At 51.1% G+C, this 19,512-nt stretch overlaps 1 protein-coding gene across 2 annotated transcripts in view; it reads left to right on the plus strand.

Moving 5' to 3' along the window:
* The first annotated feature begins 3,247 nt into the window (after positions 1 to 3,247).
* OPA3 (outer mitochondrial membrane lipid metabolism regulator OPA3) overlaps positions 3,248 to 19,512 on the plus strand; it is a 61,190-nt gene continuing 44,925 nt past the window's right edge. Inside the window, exon 1 of one of the 2 annotated variants that reach the window (XM_077747342.1) lies at positions 3,248 to 3,845. In XM_077747342.1, the coding sequence (XP_077603468.1) occupies positions 3,704 to 3,845 (142 nt within the window). In that variant the 5' untranslated portion in view covers positions 3,248 to 3,703. The remainder of the gene's footprint in view (positions 3,846 to 19,512) is intronic. The other variant, XM_077747340.1, reaches the window with a different exon arrangement.

A 19,512-nucleotide genomic window follows, 5' to 3' on the forward strand; every position in this document is an offset into this window, starting at 1 on the left:
ATCTTATCCCACCCTCCCTTCCCTCCTGGTCTGATGTATGCAAACTGTATGTAAATAAGGCTTGTTAATATTCATAAGAGTATAAGAAAATAGGAGAACGGTGAGGTTGGTGGGTCACTGGTCAGTCATCATCCACCATGACTCCCAAACAATTCAGTTTATCTATGCCTAGCACTGCGCTGGGCGGTACTAGTGACGGGTGACGACGAAGGACACCGCTGGCCCTCCTTCACTCACCCACACTCCAATGGGGGAAACAGACCTGTCCCCGGGCAGTCATGACCCGGACTGGGCGGGGCTCAGACAGGGAGCCCCAAGGGCATCTTACCGGCTCTGTGAGTCCAGGAGGGCTTCCCGGAGGAAGGGACACAGCAAATGAAGTCAAATATTTGGTCTCCAGAGGGTAAAGACAAAAAGAGAAAAAAGGATTATTTCCAACGAGGAGGTAACACTTTGTGACTGAAGGAGATGGAAGAAGAGATTCACCGCGTGTGGAGTGAACAGTTTTGCGCTTGGGAAGCCCCTGGTCATATAAGGGAGCGAGGGCACAGACCATGTGTGAGTTTCCAGGTAAACCATGTTCTCTAAGTCAGGACTGAAGGGCAAGAAGACTGTCAGAACCTAAGGGAAGGGCAATTGGAGCAGATTGGCTGGAGGAATGGCGAGCAAGGCAAGCTTGGAAAGGGGCTCGGGACAAGAGAAGGGTATTTATTCATCTGTTCAACAGAGATTTATTTATATCTACTCTCTGCCCAGCCCTGTGCTGGCTGGGGCTGGGGACACAAGGGTGACCGAGTCAGCCCAGGCCCCACCCTCATGGGGCTCACGGTGAACTAGTAAATAAAAATAAATACAACGTTTGGAACTGGTAAGCGTACTGGGGAAACATATAGCCGATTGACGGGACAGAGGACAGAGAATGACAACTCTGATCTAGAAGCGGTCAGGGGAGGGCTCACTGGAAAGTGGCGTTTGAGCAAAGACGTGCAGGTGTGGGGGTCAGCAGTGCGGCGGTCGGTTGGGAGGCGGACGGCGGGCAGAGGGAACAGAGAATGCAAAGCCAAGTAGCAGCGGTGCAGATGGGGCGGGAGGCCTGGAGGGGCGAGGGGAATGGCTGCTGATTGATGAGACGGGCCGACCTTTTGGGGACTCTGTAGGTCCTGGCGAGAATTTTGCCTTCTACTCTGAAATGAAGGAGAGCCTCTGCTCTTAGCAGATGAGGGATGGGATTTGACCTAAACGTGAACAGGATCCCGCTGGCCGCTAAGTGGGAACCAGTCGGAACGCTAGTGACAGGTGACTGCAGCAATNAAGACTTCAAAATGACGGAAGCGGGAGCATAGGGCCTTGTGGGACTGTGTAACACGAGCCCCTTGCCCATCCTGAGAAAAGGGGTAACCAGAAGGACCTCTGGGAATGGTCCCAGGCCCTTTTCCAGGGCGGTCACCGGAGAGGCCAAATGACGAGGCCAGGGTCACACAGATGGTGAGTCAACGTTGGGGTTATCCTGGGCTCCCTCTCTCTTCTCCATCTCTGCCTCTGTTCCCAGGCCTCAGGGGCGTCAAGGCTGCCTGCCTTGGCGGATGGTGTTGCCCTCCCTCTGCTGGCGCGCGCGCGCGCACACACACACACACACACACACACACACACACACACACACACCCTTGTCCCAGAAGACGTTCCTGGAAACCCTTCTCAGAGAAAGGAAGAGGAGGGAGGAGGAGAATGAGAAAAAAATGGACTTAATGAAGAACATGGGGGGCTGGAGGGGGGTTACTGAGATGCAGGAAGTTGGGGCTTGGGTGTTGGGTGCGGAGAGAAAAAGAGGGAAGCCTGGGGCCTCATAACTTTCCCACCCCAAAGCCATAAAGCTACTGGGATGGAGACAGAAGGGGCCAGAACCTTTTGGAACACCATCTCCTGGGAGAATCCGATGAAAGCCTGCCCTCTACCCCTCCACCAAATCCTCATTCCCGTTAATAACAAATAGTTATTATTTTTATTATTTAAGTAATAATAAATATTTATTGAGCACCTACTGTGTGCCAGGCACTATTCTAGGAGCTGAGGAAACAGCAGTGAAATAAACAGAAAAAAAAAAGTCATGTACAGTTTGGAAGTTTCCTAAACCCATCACGGGGGACCTCAGCCCCAGAGTAGGTCTCTGGGTCCCAGACTAACACCCCAGGAGTCAGGAGGAGGGTTGGCTGGGACTCAGAAATCCCAGCCCTGGCTCCATTCTGATTAGCTCTGGAACTTTGGATAAATCCTTTTCTTCCTCTGGCTTCAGTTGGCCAGTCTGTGAAATGGAGAGGGGGGTGGTCCCAGGTAGATAACTGACCTTGAATAGGCCCCAAGTGTCGTCACACCTTCAGTCCAGAAGGGATCCTGGGAAAGGGTAGTTTTTATGGAGTCTTGGCATTTTTGCTAATTTCGAATAGCTGGGTTCACACATGTCAGTGCCGTCATTATTACAGATGGAGATACGGAGGTCCATCTGTCTCAGGGACTTGACACAGGACACTAAAGGAGTCTGAGTGGATGCCGAGGAAAGCCCCGGGTCCCCCTTGGAAAGCCCCGATTGCCCTAATTCTGCCTTCTGAAGCGCTGCATCCTCCCACACACTACTCCTCTGCCCTCCCCTCTCCCTCTGCCTCTCCTAGAATCTCTTAATTACCCATCAAGACTCCGCCATCCAGAAATTTCTCTCAACCCCTCCCTGACCTTGTTTATATGATTTTGCTCCCTGCTGGGTAAAGGAGGACAGTCTGGGACATGTCCTTAAACTTCTTGAGCCAGCTCCCTGGGGATCCTCGCCCACCAATGGAGGAAGTGGGGCTGCTTGAACGGGAACGGGTGTGGTTTTACTAGCCAAGACGCTGGGCTCTCCCCCTTCTGCTGGCTGAGAGACCTCTGCCAGCCCCCCACCCCGACTCTGTGCCTCAGTTCCTTGGGAAAGAGTTGGATTAGCTATTTCTGGAAATGGAATGCACCCTCAGGCTGGAGTTAGCAATAATAATGTTAATACCTGTATAGCATTAAGGGCTGTTTATCTAGGGCTTACTGTGACTGGCACCTTCTAGCCACTTATCACGGTTCACTCACTATGTTTTGACATTCAGGATTCGCAGGCAGGCCTTACAACTACCCAATAAGGGAAGTCCCGTTTTGTAGACGGGAATACTGATGCCCAGAAAGGTTACGTCATTGGCCTAACAGCACAAGCAAATAAAGGGCGGAGCTGGGATCCCGACCCAGGTCTGTAAGACTTCACGGTCGGTTTCTTCTTATTCCCAGTGAGGGCTCTAACCTCCGGGGAAAGCGTACTTGGGACTCATTAGCCCTAATCAGGACTAATTAAGAGCCTCCTTTAAGCCAGGAAGCCACCTAAGTACAAGACGTCACGAAGGAACACGGTGACAACAGCCAAGGCGGGCGTGGGAACCCAACCACGCTCCCGCGAGCAGCAGTTTAACGGCACCGCCCCCTGACCCGCCTCACTTCCGCTGTTTATTTGCATATTCAGTAGCCGGACGTCACGCGTCAGCGTCGACGCGGTGACATCAGGAGCGCCCCTGCAGTGCCCCCTCCCGGAGCGTAGGCACGCACGCACGCACGGAAACGAACGGGCGGGGGAGGAGGGAAAGATCGGAGGCGCCCCGCCCAGTCAGCGAGGCTGCGCGTGCCCCGTGCGACCGCCAAGATGGTGGTAGGCGCGTTCCCCATGGCGAAGCTGCTATACCTGGGCATCCGGCAGGTCAGCAAGCCGCTTGCCAACCGCATTAAGGAGGCCGCCCGCCGAAGCGAGTTCTTCAAGACCTATATCTGCCTCCCGCCCGCTCAGCGTGAGTTTGACCCCACGTCCCTCCAACCTTTCCATTCTCCAACCCCTCTCTGGTGGTTGCTCAGGGCGTGGACTTCTGTTTACGGCCAATCACAGCCCGAACCGGCAAAGCTCTACAGCCAATAAGGAGGGTCCTTGGAAGAGGGGCACGCGGGTAGCCCAATAGTAAGAACGGCCGTGGGGTGGGGGGCAGGGCAGGGCTCCCTCGCCTGAGTTGGGAATACCAGCCAATAGGGGAAGAGAGCGCGTGGAGACTGACGTCTAGACGAGCCCATAGTGTGGGGGGCAGTAGTAATGTGGGCGGGACATCCCAACGTGAGAGGCTCTAGGGGGGCGGGGCCGAGAAGAGACTTGATCGGGTCGGTTGCCAGGCCATCCTTAGACGGTTTGGCTTCCAAAACCCACCCGGTGCCTCGGTTTCCCTCCCGTCTCGGGAGTTTGGAGGTGCCTGACCTGGCATGGCATTCAGGGAGGGCTTTCTGGCGTGGGAGACCTCTGGGCTGGGCCCTGAAGGGTGAGGAGAGGGGACAGCACGGGGACAGGGAGGATGGCGAAGGAGCTCGGGGAGCATGCGCGAAGGCCACACAGAGCGCACCTTCTTTCCTTCCTTAGAAGTTTGGGTACCGAAAGTGTGCTTTCCAGGACCTAGAATTCTCGGTGCTTTGGTATTTTGTGGGGCCCCTGCCAGAGGTGCCGAGCTTAGAATGGAAAAGCGGCGGGTTTCAAAGCCCCCAGAGTGCTTCCCTATCAGCTGTCTCATTTGACCCTCACACTGTTTTGTCCCCATGTCAGGGAAGGGAAATGACTCCCCCAGTTCACAGCAGAGAACATTGAGGCCCCGGGACCCGAAGTGAGCTGCTCAGGTCGCACGTGGGAGTTTGTGCCAGAGTCAGGACTTACATCGTGCCCTCTGGATTCCAGCGCGAGTTTGTTTAGAGCCATGGACTTTCTCCCCGACACTGCGCCTTAGCGCCGTTGTTTAGGAAGTGGCTTCTTGGGTCACACTGACATGGCTTCTCATCTGGGCCTTCCTGGCCGGGTCATTTACCCACTGGGAACTTCAGTCTTCTGTACAGATGGTATTCTATAATAGCGACATTTAATGGGCGCTCGCTTTGTGCCAGGCTGTATGCTAAGCACGTCCCAGGCCTCCTGGCATTCAGACCTCACAAATTATGAGGCAGGCCCTGTTATTATTCCCATTTGGTGCGTTTGCTACATGTTCATTGATGCTGTAAATAATAAGTTGTTGCGAGGAGTAACTGGCTATAAAGTGTTAAGTCAATGTTAAGTCACTGAGCTACGGCTTGTTGGCTGTTGTGTAGATGTGACCGGTACAGAAACGAAGAAAAGGCACAGAAGCTTAGGCTTGGGGATTTTGCGTTCTTGGGGCGGGGGCCGGGGGAGCCAGGTAATAAACAGAATAAGTAGTTCAACTATGAATTATATTAGATAGGGGTACTTGCTTTGGAGAAACCACCAGGGCTGCAAAAGAACTGTCTGGGGGGTAGGTTGTACGTTTAGACAGGGTAGCAGGGAGACCTCAGGGAGAAAACGAGGAGAGGCGGGAGCAAGCAGTGCCGATATCCGGAGGAAGAACATTCCTGCACTTGCAAAGGCCCTGTGGTGAGTTTGCCTGGTATGTTTGATGAGCAGAGAGGAAGCCAGTATGGCTGAGCAAAGAGATGGTGGATGGAGAGGAAATAGAAGGTGGAAAGGGAAGGAGGTTGTGGAGGGCCTGGGGGCCACTGCGGTGCTTTGGTTTCACTCTGAGCGGGTGGGACTTCCTGGAGGGGATCAGCAGAGGAGGGACAGGATCTGAGTTATATTTTAACCGGCTCCCCGGCAATCACAGGGTGAGGGTAGATGCAGGGAGGAGCTGACCACAGTACTCTAGGTAGAAGGTGAATGGGGAGGAGGACCTAGTTTCTGGAGATTTTTTTTCCCCTGTCAAACCCAGGGGCGCCTGGGTGGCTCAGTTGGTTGAGCGTCTGACTTCAGCTCAGGTTATGACCTCATGGTTCGAGCTCCGCGTTGGACTCTGTGCTGCCAGCTCAGAGCCTGGAGTCTGCTTCCGATACTGTCTCTCCCTCTCTGTCTGCTGCCCCCCCCCCCCCGCTCATGCTCTGTCTCTCTCTCTCAAAAATAAATAAAAAAAAAACAACCCACTTTAAAAATGTCAAATCCATAGAACAGTTGAAAGAATGGTATAGGGGCGCCGGGCTGGCTCAGTCACAAGAGCATGTGACACGTGATCTCAGGATCATGAGTCCTTCCTTGTTGGGTATAGAGATTACTGAAAATAAAGAAATAAACTTAAAAAAAAAAGCTTCAGTTATTTAAGAAAAAAAGGAAGAATGGTATAATCATCAGTTATGTACCCTTCACCACCTGCTTCATCAGTTATTCGCTTTCAACATTTTGGCCTCGTGTTCGCTCTCGTATATACATGTGTGTGTACATGTATACGCCCTCTTCTTTTCCTGAACAATTTGAAAATACGTTGTGGACATAAATATTGTAGCCTGTGTTTCCTAAGAACAAAGCCATTCTCGGGGCGCCTGGGTGGCTTAGTCGGTTAAGTGTCCGACTTTCGCTTAGGTCATGATCTCACGGTTCGTGGGTTCAAGCCCTGCGTCAGGCTCTGTGCTGACTGCCAGCTCAGAGCCTGGAGCCTGTTTCGGTCTGTGACTCCCTCTCTCTCTGACCCTCCCCTGCTCACGCTGTCTCTCTCTCTCTCTCCTGGAAATAAATAAAACATTTAAAAAAAATTCTTAAAAAAAAAAAGAACAAAGCCATTCTCGTAGATAACACAGCAGTGATGTCACACCAGAAAAACTTAACATTGATTACACTGATATTGATAACAATATTCCTTAATATGTGGTTAATATTTAATATGTAGCTCATATTCTGATTTCTCCAGTTATCCCCAAGATGTCCTTTCTAGTGGTTTGTTGTTATTTTTAATCTAGGCTCTGCTCGAGGATCACGCACTGCCTCTGAGTATCATGCCTCTTTAATATCCTTTAATCTGCCACATGGTTCAGCCCTCCAGCGCACTGTCCGTCTTTGTAAATAAAGTTTTATTGACACACAGCCACACTCATTTGTTTGCATACTGTCTGCAGCTGCAGAGTTGGGTTTTATGGCCCACGAATCTAAATTAGTTACCCTGTGGCCTTTTACAGAAAAAGTTTGCTGATCCTGCTCTATAATGTCATTCTTTTTTTCTCTTCTCTTCTCTTCTCTTCTCTTCTCTTCTCTTCTCTTCTCTTCTCTTCATGGCGTTGACATTTGGAAGAATCCAAGCCCGTCATCCCAGAGCGTCTCATAATCTGGAGCTTTCTGACTGCTTCCTCTGATTTGATTCATACTGAGCGTTTTTTGGCAGGAACACCACAGACACAAGACGGTCCTGAGGACATCACCTCAGGGGGCTCCTGATGTCTGTTCCGTCATTTTTGATGGTAACTTGGATCCCTTGGTTAAGGTGGTGACCACTAAATGAACCTTTCCTCTTCTCCTTAGTAATGAATCCCCTGCAGGTTTGTTTGGAGGGCTGTGCTGGCAGATTGCCCGTGGATTGGGCGTGACATCGCAAGAGGGGTCGGGTTGGGGGGCACCTGGGTGGCTTAGTCGGTTGAGCGTTCGACTTTCGCTTAGGTCATNTGCCATTAGATCCTGGGGTGCATGGACTTAAAATTGAAAAGATACAACATAATGAAAAATTCCGTTGTTTGGGATTTTTCCCTTTGCTGTGGTCCCCTGCCTGTGCGAGTAGAATTTTCCAGAGCCTGTAGCAGCTGTGCGTTCTCCTGGGTCAGGCCTCCCCCGCTGACCAGCACATCCAGCATCCGTGCCTTCGGCGGAGATTTCCCCGAGTTCTCACAACAGAGCCCAGAGTGGCGGGCTGGGCACGCCTGAGGAAAGGACAGTAAATGCCCAAGAAGCACGAATCGTCGATGATGCGCTAGGTTGGGGAGGCAAGGATCTTTTTGTTTCATTATTGATTTACTTATTTATTTAGGGAGATAGAAGTTTATTGGATACACCGTGAGGGAGCTGCAGCAGAAGAGAGACTGTCTGCTCAGNCGGGACGCCTGAGGAAAGGACAGTAAATGCCCAAGAAGCACGAATCGTCGATGATGCGCTAGGTTGGGGAGGCAAGGATCTTTTTGTTTCATTATTGATTTACTTATTTATTTAGGGAGATAGAAGTTTATTGGATACACCGTGAGGGAGCTGCAGCAGAAGAGAGACTGTCTGCTCAGAGATGGCGGTGGGGGGCTGGAGTTAAGAGGAGGAGAGGGAGGGGGTATGGGAAAGAATGGAACTTCCCTTGTTTGATACCTGTGCCCGGTTTTAAGTAGCCCATTGGTCCCCTGGGGCCTACGGATGTTCTGAGGTGGGCCACCTCCTGAGCCTGTTTGCATTCAGTCCGGTGGCTCCCGGGGGACTTCCCCCCCCCCTTACTTGGGTTTCTGTTGCTCAAGACTGTTGCCTAAAAGCGGTCTCTCGGATCGACGATGACAGATCCTTGGCATCTAAGGCACAGGCCTCATCTTCAGTAGGTGGCCCCTGCTGAAGTGGGGTGGGGGTGGGGGCGCTGTCCCTGCCTAGACTTGTCGGCCCATCCTGGGGTCTGTGTAGTTATGGCCCAGGGCATGGGATTGGCTCAACAGGCTAATAGGCGATGTGAGTGAAGTCCCTTGGTGGCCGGGTCCACAGAGCTTAGGGGGAGGGGACCCTCCCACGGTATGAGCCGGATGCTTGTTGAACCGTGACTTGTATGTGGAATTGTTGGATTCACCCAGATATGTAGAAACATACTTTTCCCATAGATCGAGATGGTGGCCGGATCTGAACAAAGGAGGAAAAGGGGGAACCCAAAAGAAGCAAGGTGGCCGAAGTCAGCCGGGGTCAGGGAAGGGTCCCAACCAGCGTGTGATGTGTGTGGACTCGCCCTGGATGAGCTGCTGATGGTGGGGGTGGAGCGGGAGAGCAGAGGAAAGGGTCTTTTGCCCTTATAGGTGTGGATAGTCCCATCTGTTATCCCTCAAGACGTTCAGACCACACCAGGGAGCCACCCTGGCCAGACATCCTCAGTTGTCTGGGGAGCACTAGGGTTAGGCCACCGAAGGGCGAAAGAGAGAAGGAGAGGCAGGGAAGGGTCCCCCTGAAGGGCAAGTGTGGCTGGTTTCCCCTGGGGCTTCGGATCCTCATCAAAGAGTAATCTTGGCCGCCAGTCAGTTTCCCAAGGAGCGCTAGAGTCGGTCCATGAGGGAACGTCCCAAGAAATTCCCGGAGAATCCGGGAAGAGTCTGGGTGGCAGAGGGTCCCCGTGAGGGCCAGCAAGTGTGGGGCAACCTGATCCGGTGGAGGCCAGCAGCACCGGCGATGGAAGAACTCACCCAAGGTGGAACAGAGGAGATAGAAGATTACACTGTGAAGGAGCAGCAGGCAGTACAGCAAAGGAAGGACTGTTTGCCAGCAAGGATCTATATACTTACTTATTTATATTAAAAAACTATTTTTGAAATGTTTATTTCTGAGAGAGGCAGCGCGGGAGCAGGGGAGGAGCAGAGAGAGAGGGAGGTACAGAATCTGAAACAGGCTCCAGGCTCTGTGCTGACAGCTCAGAGCCTGACTCAGCACAGAGCCCGACGCGGGGCTTGAACCCACAAAGTGTGAGATCACGACCTGAGCTGAAGTCGGACACTTAACTGACTGAGCCACCCAGGCGTCCCAAGCATGTTTTTAAACAAAGATTTCGGGGGCAGTCTGTGAAACATCAGGTTGGTGTTACCCGGCAGGTCGGGAGCACTCTTGCAGTGTTCTGCTGACGTTTCTGGGGAAGCTGCAGGGTGTCTCTGGGCAGTGGGAAAATTCCAGTTTGTTCCCGTTTATTCCTAAAATACCAGTCATTTTTTTTCTGGTTTACTACTCACGGTAGGCGGGAGAATTGTCCCCCAAAGATGTCCACGCCTAATCCCAGGAACCTGCTGAATGGGTTAACTTTCACGACAAAGGGGACTTGACAGCTGTGATTAAAATCGAGGGTTTGGGGACAGGGAGAGGGTCCCGCCTTCTCCGGGTGTGCCAGTGCAATCATGAGGACCCTTCTCAGCGAAAGAGGGAGACAGAAGAGAGAACCGTCTGAATAGGCTGCCTTGCTGGTCTTGAACGTGGAGGAGGGGCCGAGAGCCAAGAAACACAGGCAGCCTCCAGAAGCCGAAATAGGAAACAAATGCATTCTGCCCTGCTGACACCTGGAGTTAAGCCTCCTGGGACGACTTTCAGACTCCTTGCCTCACGGGTGTGATGGGAGGGTGTGCCGCCTGCGGGAGCACCCCAGCAAAGGCCGGGCACGCTCTAAGTTCCATAAACAGCAGTGCGCCTCGGTGACCAGGCACCCCGCCTCTGCAGCTGAGCTGCCTATGGCTGAATCCCAGTTCTGCCACTTTCTTTGTGACCCCTGACAAGTTATTTAGCTTCTTGGGGCCCCGGTTTTGTTGCCTGTACATTGCATTGTTATGACGATCCCAGGAGTTCCGATCCACAGAGCACTGCACAGTGCCTGGCCCTTATGCGCTGCATAAACGTCCAGTGTATAGAAGTGCCGGGCACCATTATTATTTTTACCGTCGCTGCCACCACCATCATCCTCCTCCTAACACTAAGGCTTCGGTGGGATCCTTTTCACTGTGCGCTCCTGGCCCAGTGTCATAGTCAAAGTCAGTACTTCCTGCCTCTCGATGGCCGTGCTCCCTCTTCCTCAGCCAGCTCTCGCAGGCTTACCATGGGCAGAGGGATCCGGGCTTTTCCCCTGCACGTTTCTCACGAGCACGGGGCCGTTATTATGGTTGTCTGATTAGCAGCTGGGATCAGAGTGATCTGAGTAAAGAAAAGTGCGTCAGAGAGAGCGAGCGCCGTGTGGCTCAGGAGATGGCTTCCAACTTCCCAGTGCTTCACAGAACATTTAAAGTGTTCTTTGAAATGAATGGGGTGCGTGCGAGGAAGGAAATTGACTCCTCCCAGAGCAGGGCGCCAAGGAGGGGGAGTAAGTACCGAAGCCGCCTCATACTCCGGGGACATTGACAGAGTCCCTGGGCGGGGGCCCTGGGGACAGGAGCTGTGCTATGGGAACTCCGGGCAGGGGACCATCTCGTGCAAAACCAGGTCCCAGGAAAGGTACCCCTGAGGGAAAGGGTGAACTAGAAAAACCCCGCCCTGCAGAGGGAGGCACAGCCTTAGGGCTAGATGGACATTCAGAAAGGCTCCTGTGAGAATGTGTGGCCCTTGTGTGGGTCTGGGGCCCGTGTTCCACTCCGTGAAAGGCCCTGGAGACCGCAAACTGAGAATGATCCAGGTCCGTGTGCACCTGACAAGGACAGATAAAGCTCCCTGGAGGAGTCCCCGTTCCGGCTAAGCCTTGCACGCCTTCCAGTGGGGTCCCGGCACATCTGCTGATAAAAATGCCACACCGCGTGGAGAAACTGGCACCATGAGGCAGACCTGCAAGCACCGCGGCTGTCAGAACGATCAGACGTGCATATAAAATGCCCATGTTTGTAGGTGAGAAGGCTGCATCAGGAGGGATGGGGAAACATGAGTGCACTCAGAAATCACCAGAAGTTGGAGAAAGAACCAAATGGCCCTTTGAGAAATGACTGATACAGAGGATGTTCAGAGCTCAGTCTAAGCAAAACAAGCATCAGGTTCAACACAGCTGCCGAGAGGACCCATGTGCCCAGAAAGACATCTTGGGGTGCTCCCCTCGGCTGCCCAGGCCTGCCACCCGCAGGTCCTGGTTGGGTCTATGTAGGGGAGGCAGGGCTGGACGTTTTTATTTTTAACGTTGTCCAGAGAGGGTCCTCCTGTGCAGAACAGTTGAAAATCACTTCCCTGGGGTCTATTTATACTCTCCAGGGCACCACATGGGTCATGCTGCGCGACAGCCAGGCTGCTGCTGGTGACCTCCAGACGCTGCTTTTATCAGGCTGTCCTGTTAAGGATGCATGTTGCACATCTTCCCCTAGTGTGTGCGGGGGTGTGCAGATGTGTGCAGGTATGCGCATGCAGCTGTGCGCGCAGTTCCCTCGTCTTGTAGCACGCTGACATATAATCCTGTGAATATATTGTGTGCGTTTAAAAATGTTAAAACATTGGAAACCGTGAAGTTCATATTTAAAAAAATAAAATGTTTAGGGACACCTGGGCAGCCCATTGGCTGAGCATCCGACTTTGGCTCAGGTCATGATCTTGAGGTTTGCGAGTTTGAGCCCCACTTGGGCCCGCCGCTGTCAGTGTGGAGTCCGTTTGGATTTCTCTCTCTCTCTCTCTCTGGCCCTCCCCTGTTTGCGCTCGTTCCTCTCCCTCAAAAATAAATAAACATTAAAAAAATAAAAAGCAAAATAAAAATGTTTAGTTTTGTCACATCCCCCCCCAAATATTTTTGCTCTTGCTAAAAATATTGTCTTATACGGACATTGTTAAATACGTTTGGAAACTCTCCATGGAACCCTCTGCAAGAGTCTGGTTTTGACATTCTTTGTGTTGGGCAGTCAGAGCTGGCAAAGACCCAACGGAGGCACACAGAGCCCAGTGAGAGAAGTGTGCTGTCAGCTCCGTTTCATCCCGCGACTCATCTTTCAGTCCCACCCTTCACAGGCAGAAGAATTTGCTGGAATTCGCTTGCGCTCACATTGTTAAGCCTTTAGTCAATCGTTTCTGAGCAAGAGTCTTTTTTAAGAAGTGGTTTTGCGAGATCTGGTTGATTTGCAGCCTGGAACTATCGCAGGGAGTCCATTTGCCTGGGCTGCAATACGCTGAGTGGACAGGAGAGGGCGCCTGTGTCGGCCTTTCAGCATGGGGGTTGACGATGCCACCTGCCTGCCGAGAGGGTAGCTCCGAGAGGGTAACTCCTATGGCGGCGAACGCTGAGGAAAGCTCAGTTTCTGCTCCTCTTCTTCCTCCCCTCCCTTCGTCTTATTACTCTGCCTTTTCCCTCCTCCTCCTTCAAAACATTAACATAACCAGAAGTGCTGGCATTTTCTTCCTAGGGCCCAAAGAAACACCTTATCTACTCTTTGTTCACCCCTCCTTGAGATTCATCATTTCCTGAGAGGCCTTCCCTGATGTCTCCGCCTCCCCCCCTCCCCGCCCCGAATGTGCCTCTGCCCCTCACTGGAGTCTTACCCCCGTTCCAGCTTCTTGGCTCCTCTTTTCCAGCTCACCAGCTCTAGTTGACCCCACCTCAGACCCCTAAGCCACCGTATAGCTGGTGGTTTCCCCGGGAGCCCCCCTTGAAAATTTTTTTTAAAAATGTTTGTTTATTTTTAAGAGGGAGTGAGTGGGGGAGGGGCAGAGAGAGAGGGAGACAGAATTGGAAGCAGGCTCCAGGCTCTGAGCTGTCAGCACGGAGTCTGACGCAGGGCTCAAACCCATGAACTTGGAGATCGTGACCTGAGGTGAAGTTGGATGATTAACCAACTGAGCCCAACGTGGGGCCCAAACCCACGAACTGCAAGATCATGACCTGAGCTGAAGTCGGATGCCTAACCGTCTGAGCCACTCAGGCGCCTCACCCCAGGAGCCCCCTCCTTCCCCTTCTGTACTAAGCTGTCCTTCGGCTTTCAAACCCAGGCTTTCAAACCCACCTCGGTGTTGCATTTACTGAGCACACCCCCACAGCTCCCCTCTGCTGAGGGCCTAGCGTGTACCAAACTCTGTGCTGAATGTGCTGCCATTATGTATTTTAATTGAATCACACTTTCTGTTACTTTTGGGTTTTAGGGTTTTTGGGTTTTTTTTTAATCCTTTGAAGTTTTTTTGGAGCAACTTATTAAATTTACAAAAGTAGTACATGCTTATCATGAGAGAAAGAACAAGATACAAATTAGTCTGCACTCCTCTGTGATTAATTGAGAACCCAACCAGTAAACCTTCATTAAACCTAAGTCAAAAGGATGGTTGTTGTTGGAGGAGGAAGGTGGCTCTGTAGTTGGTTTGGTGGCTTCATGAAGTCATGAGGGACCTGAGGACTCTTTCTATCAATACCATCTTTGTGTTCAGGCAGTAAGTCTCCTCAAGGCTTCAAAGGGCTGCTGGAGCTCCAGACATCATACCTTTGTGTGGCAGTGTCCAAAGGACAGAGTGTGTGTGTGTGTGAGTGTGTGTGTGTGTGTGTCTTTAGATGAAGGATGGGGCTGGGAAATGAAAGCGTGTTCTTCAAGTAGAGAATTCTTTTCCCAGAAACCCCCAGGAAACTTCCCCCACTGCAGATTGGCCAGAATCTAGTCACATAGCACCACGACGTATATGGGAGGGGAGTGGGGGTGAGTATCATTTCTACAATCTAATGGCAGAGGAAGATATTGTTAATAAGACAGTAAAGAATAATATAGCGGTGCCTGGGTGGCTCAGTTTGTTAAGCATCTGACTTTGGCTCAGGTCATGATCTCACAGTTCCAGGAGTTCAAGCTCTGCATTGGGCTCCGTGCAGATGGCTCAGAGCCTGCTTCAGATCCTCTGTCTCTCTCTCTCTGCTCTTCCCCGCATCAAAAATAAATATACAATAAATAGATAAAGTAAAACACAAAATCTCATTCTTAAAAAAAAAAAAAAGAATATAAAGTAGAGATACCTGACTGGCTCAGTTGGTAAAGCATGCAGCTCATGATCTCGGGGTTGTGAGTTTAAGCCCCATATTGGGTGTAGGAGTTACTTAAAAATGAAATCTTAAAAAGAAAGAATAATATAAAGAAGGCATTAATAATCACGGGCACTAAGGCTTAAACATTAACACTACCTTAATGGATGAAGGAACTGAGCAGAGCTGCTCAGTAATCCAGTCACAGTTCAGCATAGGACTTGAATGTGCCAGCTTCCGGGCTAGCCAGAAAATATGGGCTCCGTTTCGAGAAGGAGGAAATGGAGATGCCGAGAGGTTGAGAAATGGCGCTCGAGGTCCCCCAGCAAGTAAGTAACAGAGCCAGGACTTGAATCCGGGACGACCGGCTCCAGAGCGCATCCCTAGAGCACTCTTAGCCCCTTGATTAGCTGCTGCCTTGTGCCTCTGGCATTCCCCGGTGCTGTCTGTACTAAGTTGACATGGTTTCTCCGGGTATCGGTGGGATCTAGAGGTGAGATTATTTTCTGGGATAAGGACAGGCTTGTATAATTCACTCACTCAACAGATCTTTGCCTCGAGCCTGCTGTACGCCAGGAACTATTCTAGGATGTTTGACTAAGCCAGCAGTCGACACAGCAAACCAAAATCCCTGCCCTCAAAGAGCTGACAGTTGATATGAATGACCTGCCTGGTGACTCCAGGGTGCAGGGAGGTCCTTCTTCCCAGCAGTTCCACCCAAATTCCTAGGCCGAATCTCAGTGGTCCAGTTGCGGCCACACCCCCTTCCTTGAGCCAATCACCGCAGCCCGAGACATGCAGTCTGATTGGTTAGTCTGAAGGGCAGCGTCCACCCCTCCGGGAGCCTTTGGACCCGGTGCGAGGAGGTGGGGTTCGCCCAGTTGCGGTGCCTCGGATGGCTGGTGCGGGGTGCATCTCTGCTGGCTCCAGGCGGTGGTAGAGGACGGGGCTCAGTCCGTGGGAGGAAGCCCCCGCCCTGCTCGGGGCCCCACAAGCCCCATAACACAGTGTTGGGGTGGGCTTTCCGCCGGCTGGAACACATCCAGGAAAGGGCGTCCAGGGCAGGCACTGGCCCGGAGCTATTTACTCTTCATAATAATTTCTTAACCGATAGCAGTTTTCATCTATTATGCTTTCTATGATCTCAACAAACGATATTAGCCACTTTATTAGGGAGTTTATATATGATCATTCTGATTTTATGAGTAAGGAAATAATCTCAGAGAGAGAAACAAGTTCCCTGGGGCAGTACAGAATAAGAAATCAGCCCCTCGGCTCCCTAATTCCTCCTCTTACGTTAGTTCTTGCATATTCTTTGTTGTACGGTCTCATTAAACGCAACGTACAGATCTGAAATGCCAAGTTTAGTGAGCACTGATAAATGCATATACCTATATAACCAACTTCCAAGATCTAAAACATTTCCAAGGCACGAGGGTGGCTCAGGCGCTTAAGTGTCTGACTTTGGCTCAGGTCCTGATCCCCCTGTTCCTGAGTTCGAGCCCCACGTCAGGTTCTGTGCTGAGGGCTCAGAGCCTGGAGCCTTCCTTGAATTCTGTGTCTCCCTCTCTCTGCCCTTTCCTTGCTCTCTCTCTCTCTCTCTCAAAAATAAGTAAAACATTAAAAATTAANGGGCAGGGAGAGAGGGAGAGGGAGAATCCCAAGCAGGCTCTGCACCGACAGCACAGAGCCAAATGTGGAGCTTGAACCCACAAACCACGAGATCGTGACCCAGGCCAAAGTCAGGTACTTAACCAACCAAGCCACCCAGTCTCCCCACAGTTGATTGATTTAAAAAATTTTTAAAATATTTTATTTATTTCTGAGAGAGAGAGAGAGGGACAGCGTGAGCAGGGGAGGGTCAGAGAGAGAGGGAGACAGAATCTGAAACAGGCTCCAGGCTCTGTGCTGGCAGTCAGCACAGAGCCCGACGTGGGGCTCGAACCCACGAACTGCGAGATCATGACCTAAGCGAAAGTCAGACGCTCAACCGACTAAGCCACCCAGGGGCCCCTATTTTTTCTTTATTATTGATCACTGGTCCTGCTAGTGGCTTATCAATACATGTATCAAAAAAACACCTTTCGTCTTATTTTTCTCTCCTTGTCTTTTTTCTATTTCATTGATTTCTTTTGTTATCCTTACTGTCTTCTGTTTACTTTGGGTTTAATTTGCCCTTTTTAAGTAAGGTAGAGCCTTAAATTATTGTTTAAAACTTTTTAAAATTTTATTTTAGAGACAAAGAGAGTGTGCATGAGTCAGGGGAGGGGCAGAGAGAGAGAGAGGGGGAGATGCAGAGTCTGAAGCAGGCTCCAGGCTCCAAGCTGTCAGCGCAGAGTGCGATGCAGGGCTTGAACCCACAAACCGTCAGACCATGAGTTGAGCGGACATCGGTTGCTTAACCGACTGAGCCACCTGGGCCTCCTCCTAAATTTATTCTGTATCTTTAATACTCATTTATTAAATCACGTAATACCATGTTGTTTTGATCACTGGTATGCCGCTAGTAATTGTAATGATAACTCAGTGTGAGCGAGTTTTGATTCTTATTTAGAGATACGTTTTTGTTTTTTGGTTCAGAGGAATGTAAGAGCACATGTGAGCCTAAAAATACGTTAGGAGAAAATGTTGCAGGGAAAGCAGAATGTAAGTAGATTGAAGTTTCAAGGACAGCAAGGAACCATTGGTAGATACTGAGATGACTGATGGCGGCTGTTACACTTCTGTGGGCTCAGGAGCCCTCTGCACCTGCTAAGAAGAGCAACGTAACAGATTTGTTTTAAAATGTCAGGAGCTCTCGTGTTCTGAGCCAGAAGTTCATGCCCTTCGTGGTTAGGTTAGCCCAGGATGAAAAAATGGAAATGACAGTCTTCAAAGGATGCCAAGGGTGTGCTTCGTTTTTTGCAAAAGTTGCTAGAAGGCTACAGGAGCGGCAAGCCGTGGGGTCGCTAGTTTGGGTGCCCCGCAGTTATTCCTGGGCGTGCGTCTCGGGGGGGTGTGTGTGAGTTGTGGTGCTGCTTTTCCACCTGGAGTCACCTCCTCATCGGCGGCAAGATCCCCTCCCCCCGCCGACCCACAGGACTGGGACGCTTGTCAATCTTTTCCAATCCAGGAGTTGGAAATCGTTTTCTCATTTGTAGGTTTGGTTTTTTTAATGTTTATTTATTTATTTTGAAAGAGAGAGAGTGCGCGTGCATGTGGGCGAAGGGCAGAGAGAGGGCAAGAGAGAATCCCAAGCAGGCTTCTCGCTGCCAGCGCAGAGCCCGACGCGGGGCTCGAACCTTCGGACCGTGAGATCATGACCTGAGCCGAAATCAAGGGCTGGACGTTTAACTGACTGAGCCACCCAGACACCCCTCTCGTTTGTAGTTTTAATCTTTACTCCCTTGGGAACAAAGTTGTGTGTCTTCTCATCTGGTTAAAAGTCATTTGAATTTTGCACCAGTCACTCTCCAGCCTTGGCCCGTTTTTCCAGCAAGCTGTTGGGGTCTTTGTCTAATTAATAAATAGGAACTCTTTCTGTATGAAAATTAGCACATCTTTTTTCCCAACACAGTCATTTGACTTTGTTTACTTGGTCTTTTTGTTGTTGTTGTTTACTGTGTAAAACTTTGTGAGTTTTATTTTAACCTTAATGAAACTATTCATTTTTTCTTTTATGGCCTTTAGGTTTTGTGGCGTTCTTAGAAAGACTATTTGTCTCTAGATTGTCAGTGATTTTTCCTATGTTTTCTTTTAGTAGCTTTATAGTCTTATTTGTGTACATGTTTAAGTCTTTGATGCATCTTGCAGTTTATTCGGGGCGTTAGGTGTGAGGTAGGGATCCGTCTTATTTTCTCTCATGGTTCGCTGTCCAGCTGTCCCAACAGCATTGGTTGAATAATCTCCCGGAGCTGCGATCTTTTTCTGTCTCAGAATTGTCACTTTCGGTCTCATTCTTTCAGCGTCCCTCCCATGAACGTTTTTTTAATTCCATGCTCCGTGCTAGGTGCCAGGGAGCCAGGAGTGAAACAAACCCTGTCCCTCCCTTATTTAATCATCTCTGTCTCCTTCGTCCATCCCGCGCTTCCTGGAATCTCCATGTTGGGTCCTCTGCTAGGTATTGGTCCTCAGGCAGTGATGATCCAGAGCGGTCAGTGCTGGACCAGGGGAGCCAGAGTCGGGGGCGGGGGGGACCTTAGCCGGTCTGAGGTTTGGGGAGGGCTTCCGGGAGAAGCGCATGGCTCAGAGCTCCAGGAAGAGCGAGCCCGACAAAGTGGAAAAAAGGAGGCACAGGTAACAGCACGCGCAGGGTCAAGGTGTGAGTGAGGGGAACTTCCAGGAGGCTGGCGTGGCTGAAATGTAGGTGGCGGAACCCGAAGGGACGAGAGGAGAGACTGGGTGGCTCTGCAGGGACAGCTCCCTGAGGGACAGCTCCCTGAGGGACACCTTAACACACGTAGACTTGACCCTGAGGGCAGCAAGGAGCCCGGGTCATGGTCACAAAAGAAACGGAGGACAAAAAGGACCCAAAAGGAATTTGTTTTATTTTTGAAAGAGGGCTGGTTTGTTACAGTCGCTCCGGGCAGAAGACCCTGTCCTTCCAGTCTTTTCTCTGTGATGCTGGTGTCTGGCTCCACAGGTGCATATTCTCCTGGCACTTGCCCTGCCCGGGTCCCTGCAGCGTTCACTCCCCCCCCACCCCGCAGCTCTTGTTTGCAGCCAGCAGAATCCTGTGGGTCAACACCCAAACGCTCTGGAAGTAGATGGCTTCAAGGTCAGCTAGATTCAGGAACTCAGACAACGCCCGGAAGTCACTGCCCCCTCCCTGGGCCCTGTGTTTCTCTGTGCCATCGTCTTTCTCAAGCGAGCTGAGCTCTCTTGTTCTGGGGAGAAGATGGCCTCAGTAGCCCCAGGTTCATATCCCATTCATTAGGCAAAGGAAATGAGGACCCCGCTTCTGAAATTCTGGGAAAAACCCCTGGGTCGAATGGCAGCACCTGACACTAGGAGTGGGGTTGGGCTTCGCCCAGAG

This window comes from Crocuta crocuta, unplaced genomic scaffold (assembly GCF_008692635.1).
Source record: "Crocuta crocuta isolate KB4526 unplaced genomic scaffold, BGI_CrCroc_1.0 scaffold334, whole genome shotgun sequence".
Taxonomy (NCBI): domain Eukaryota; kingdom Metazoa; phylum Chordata; class Mammalia; order Carnivora; family Hyaenidae; genus Crocuta; species Crocuta crocuta.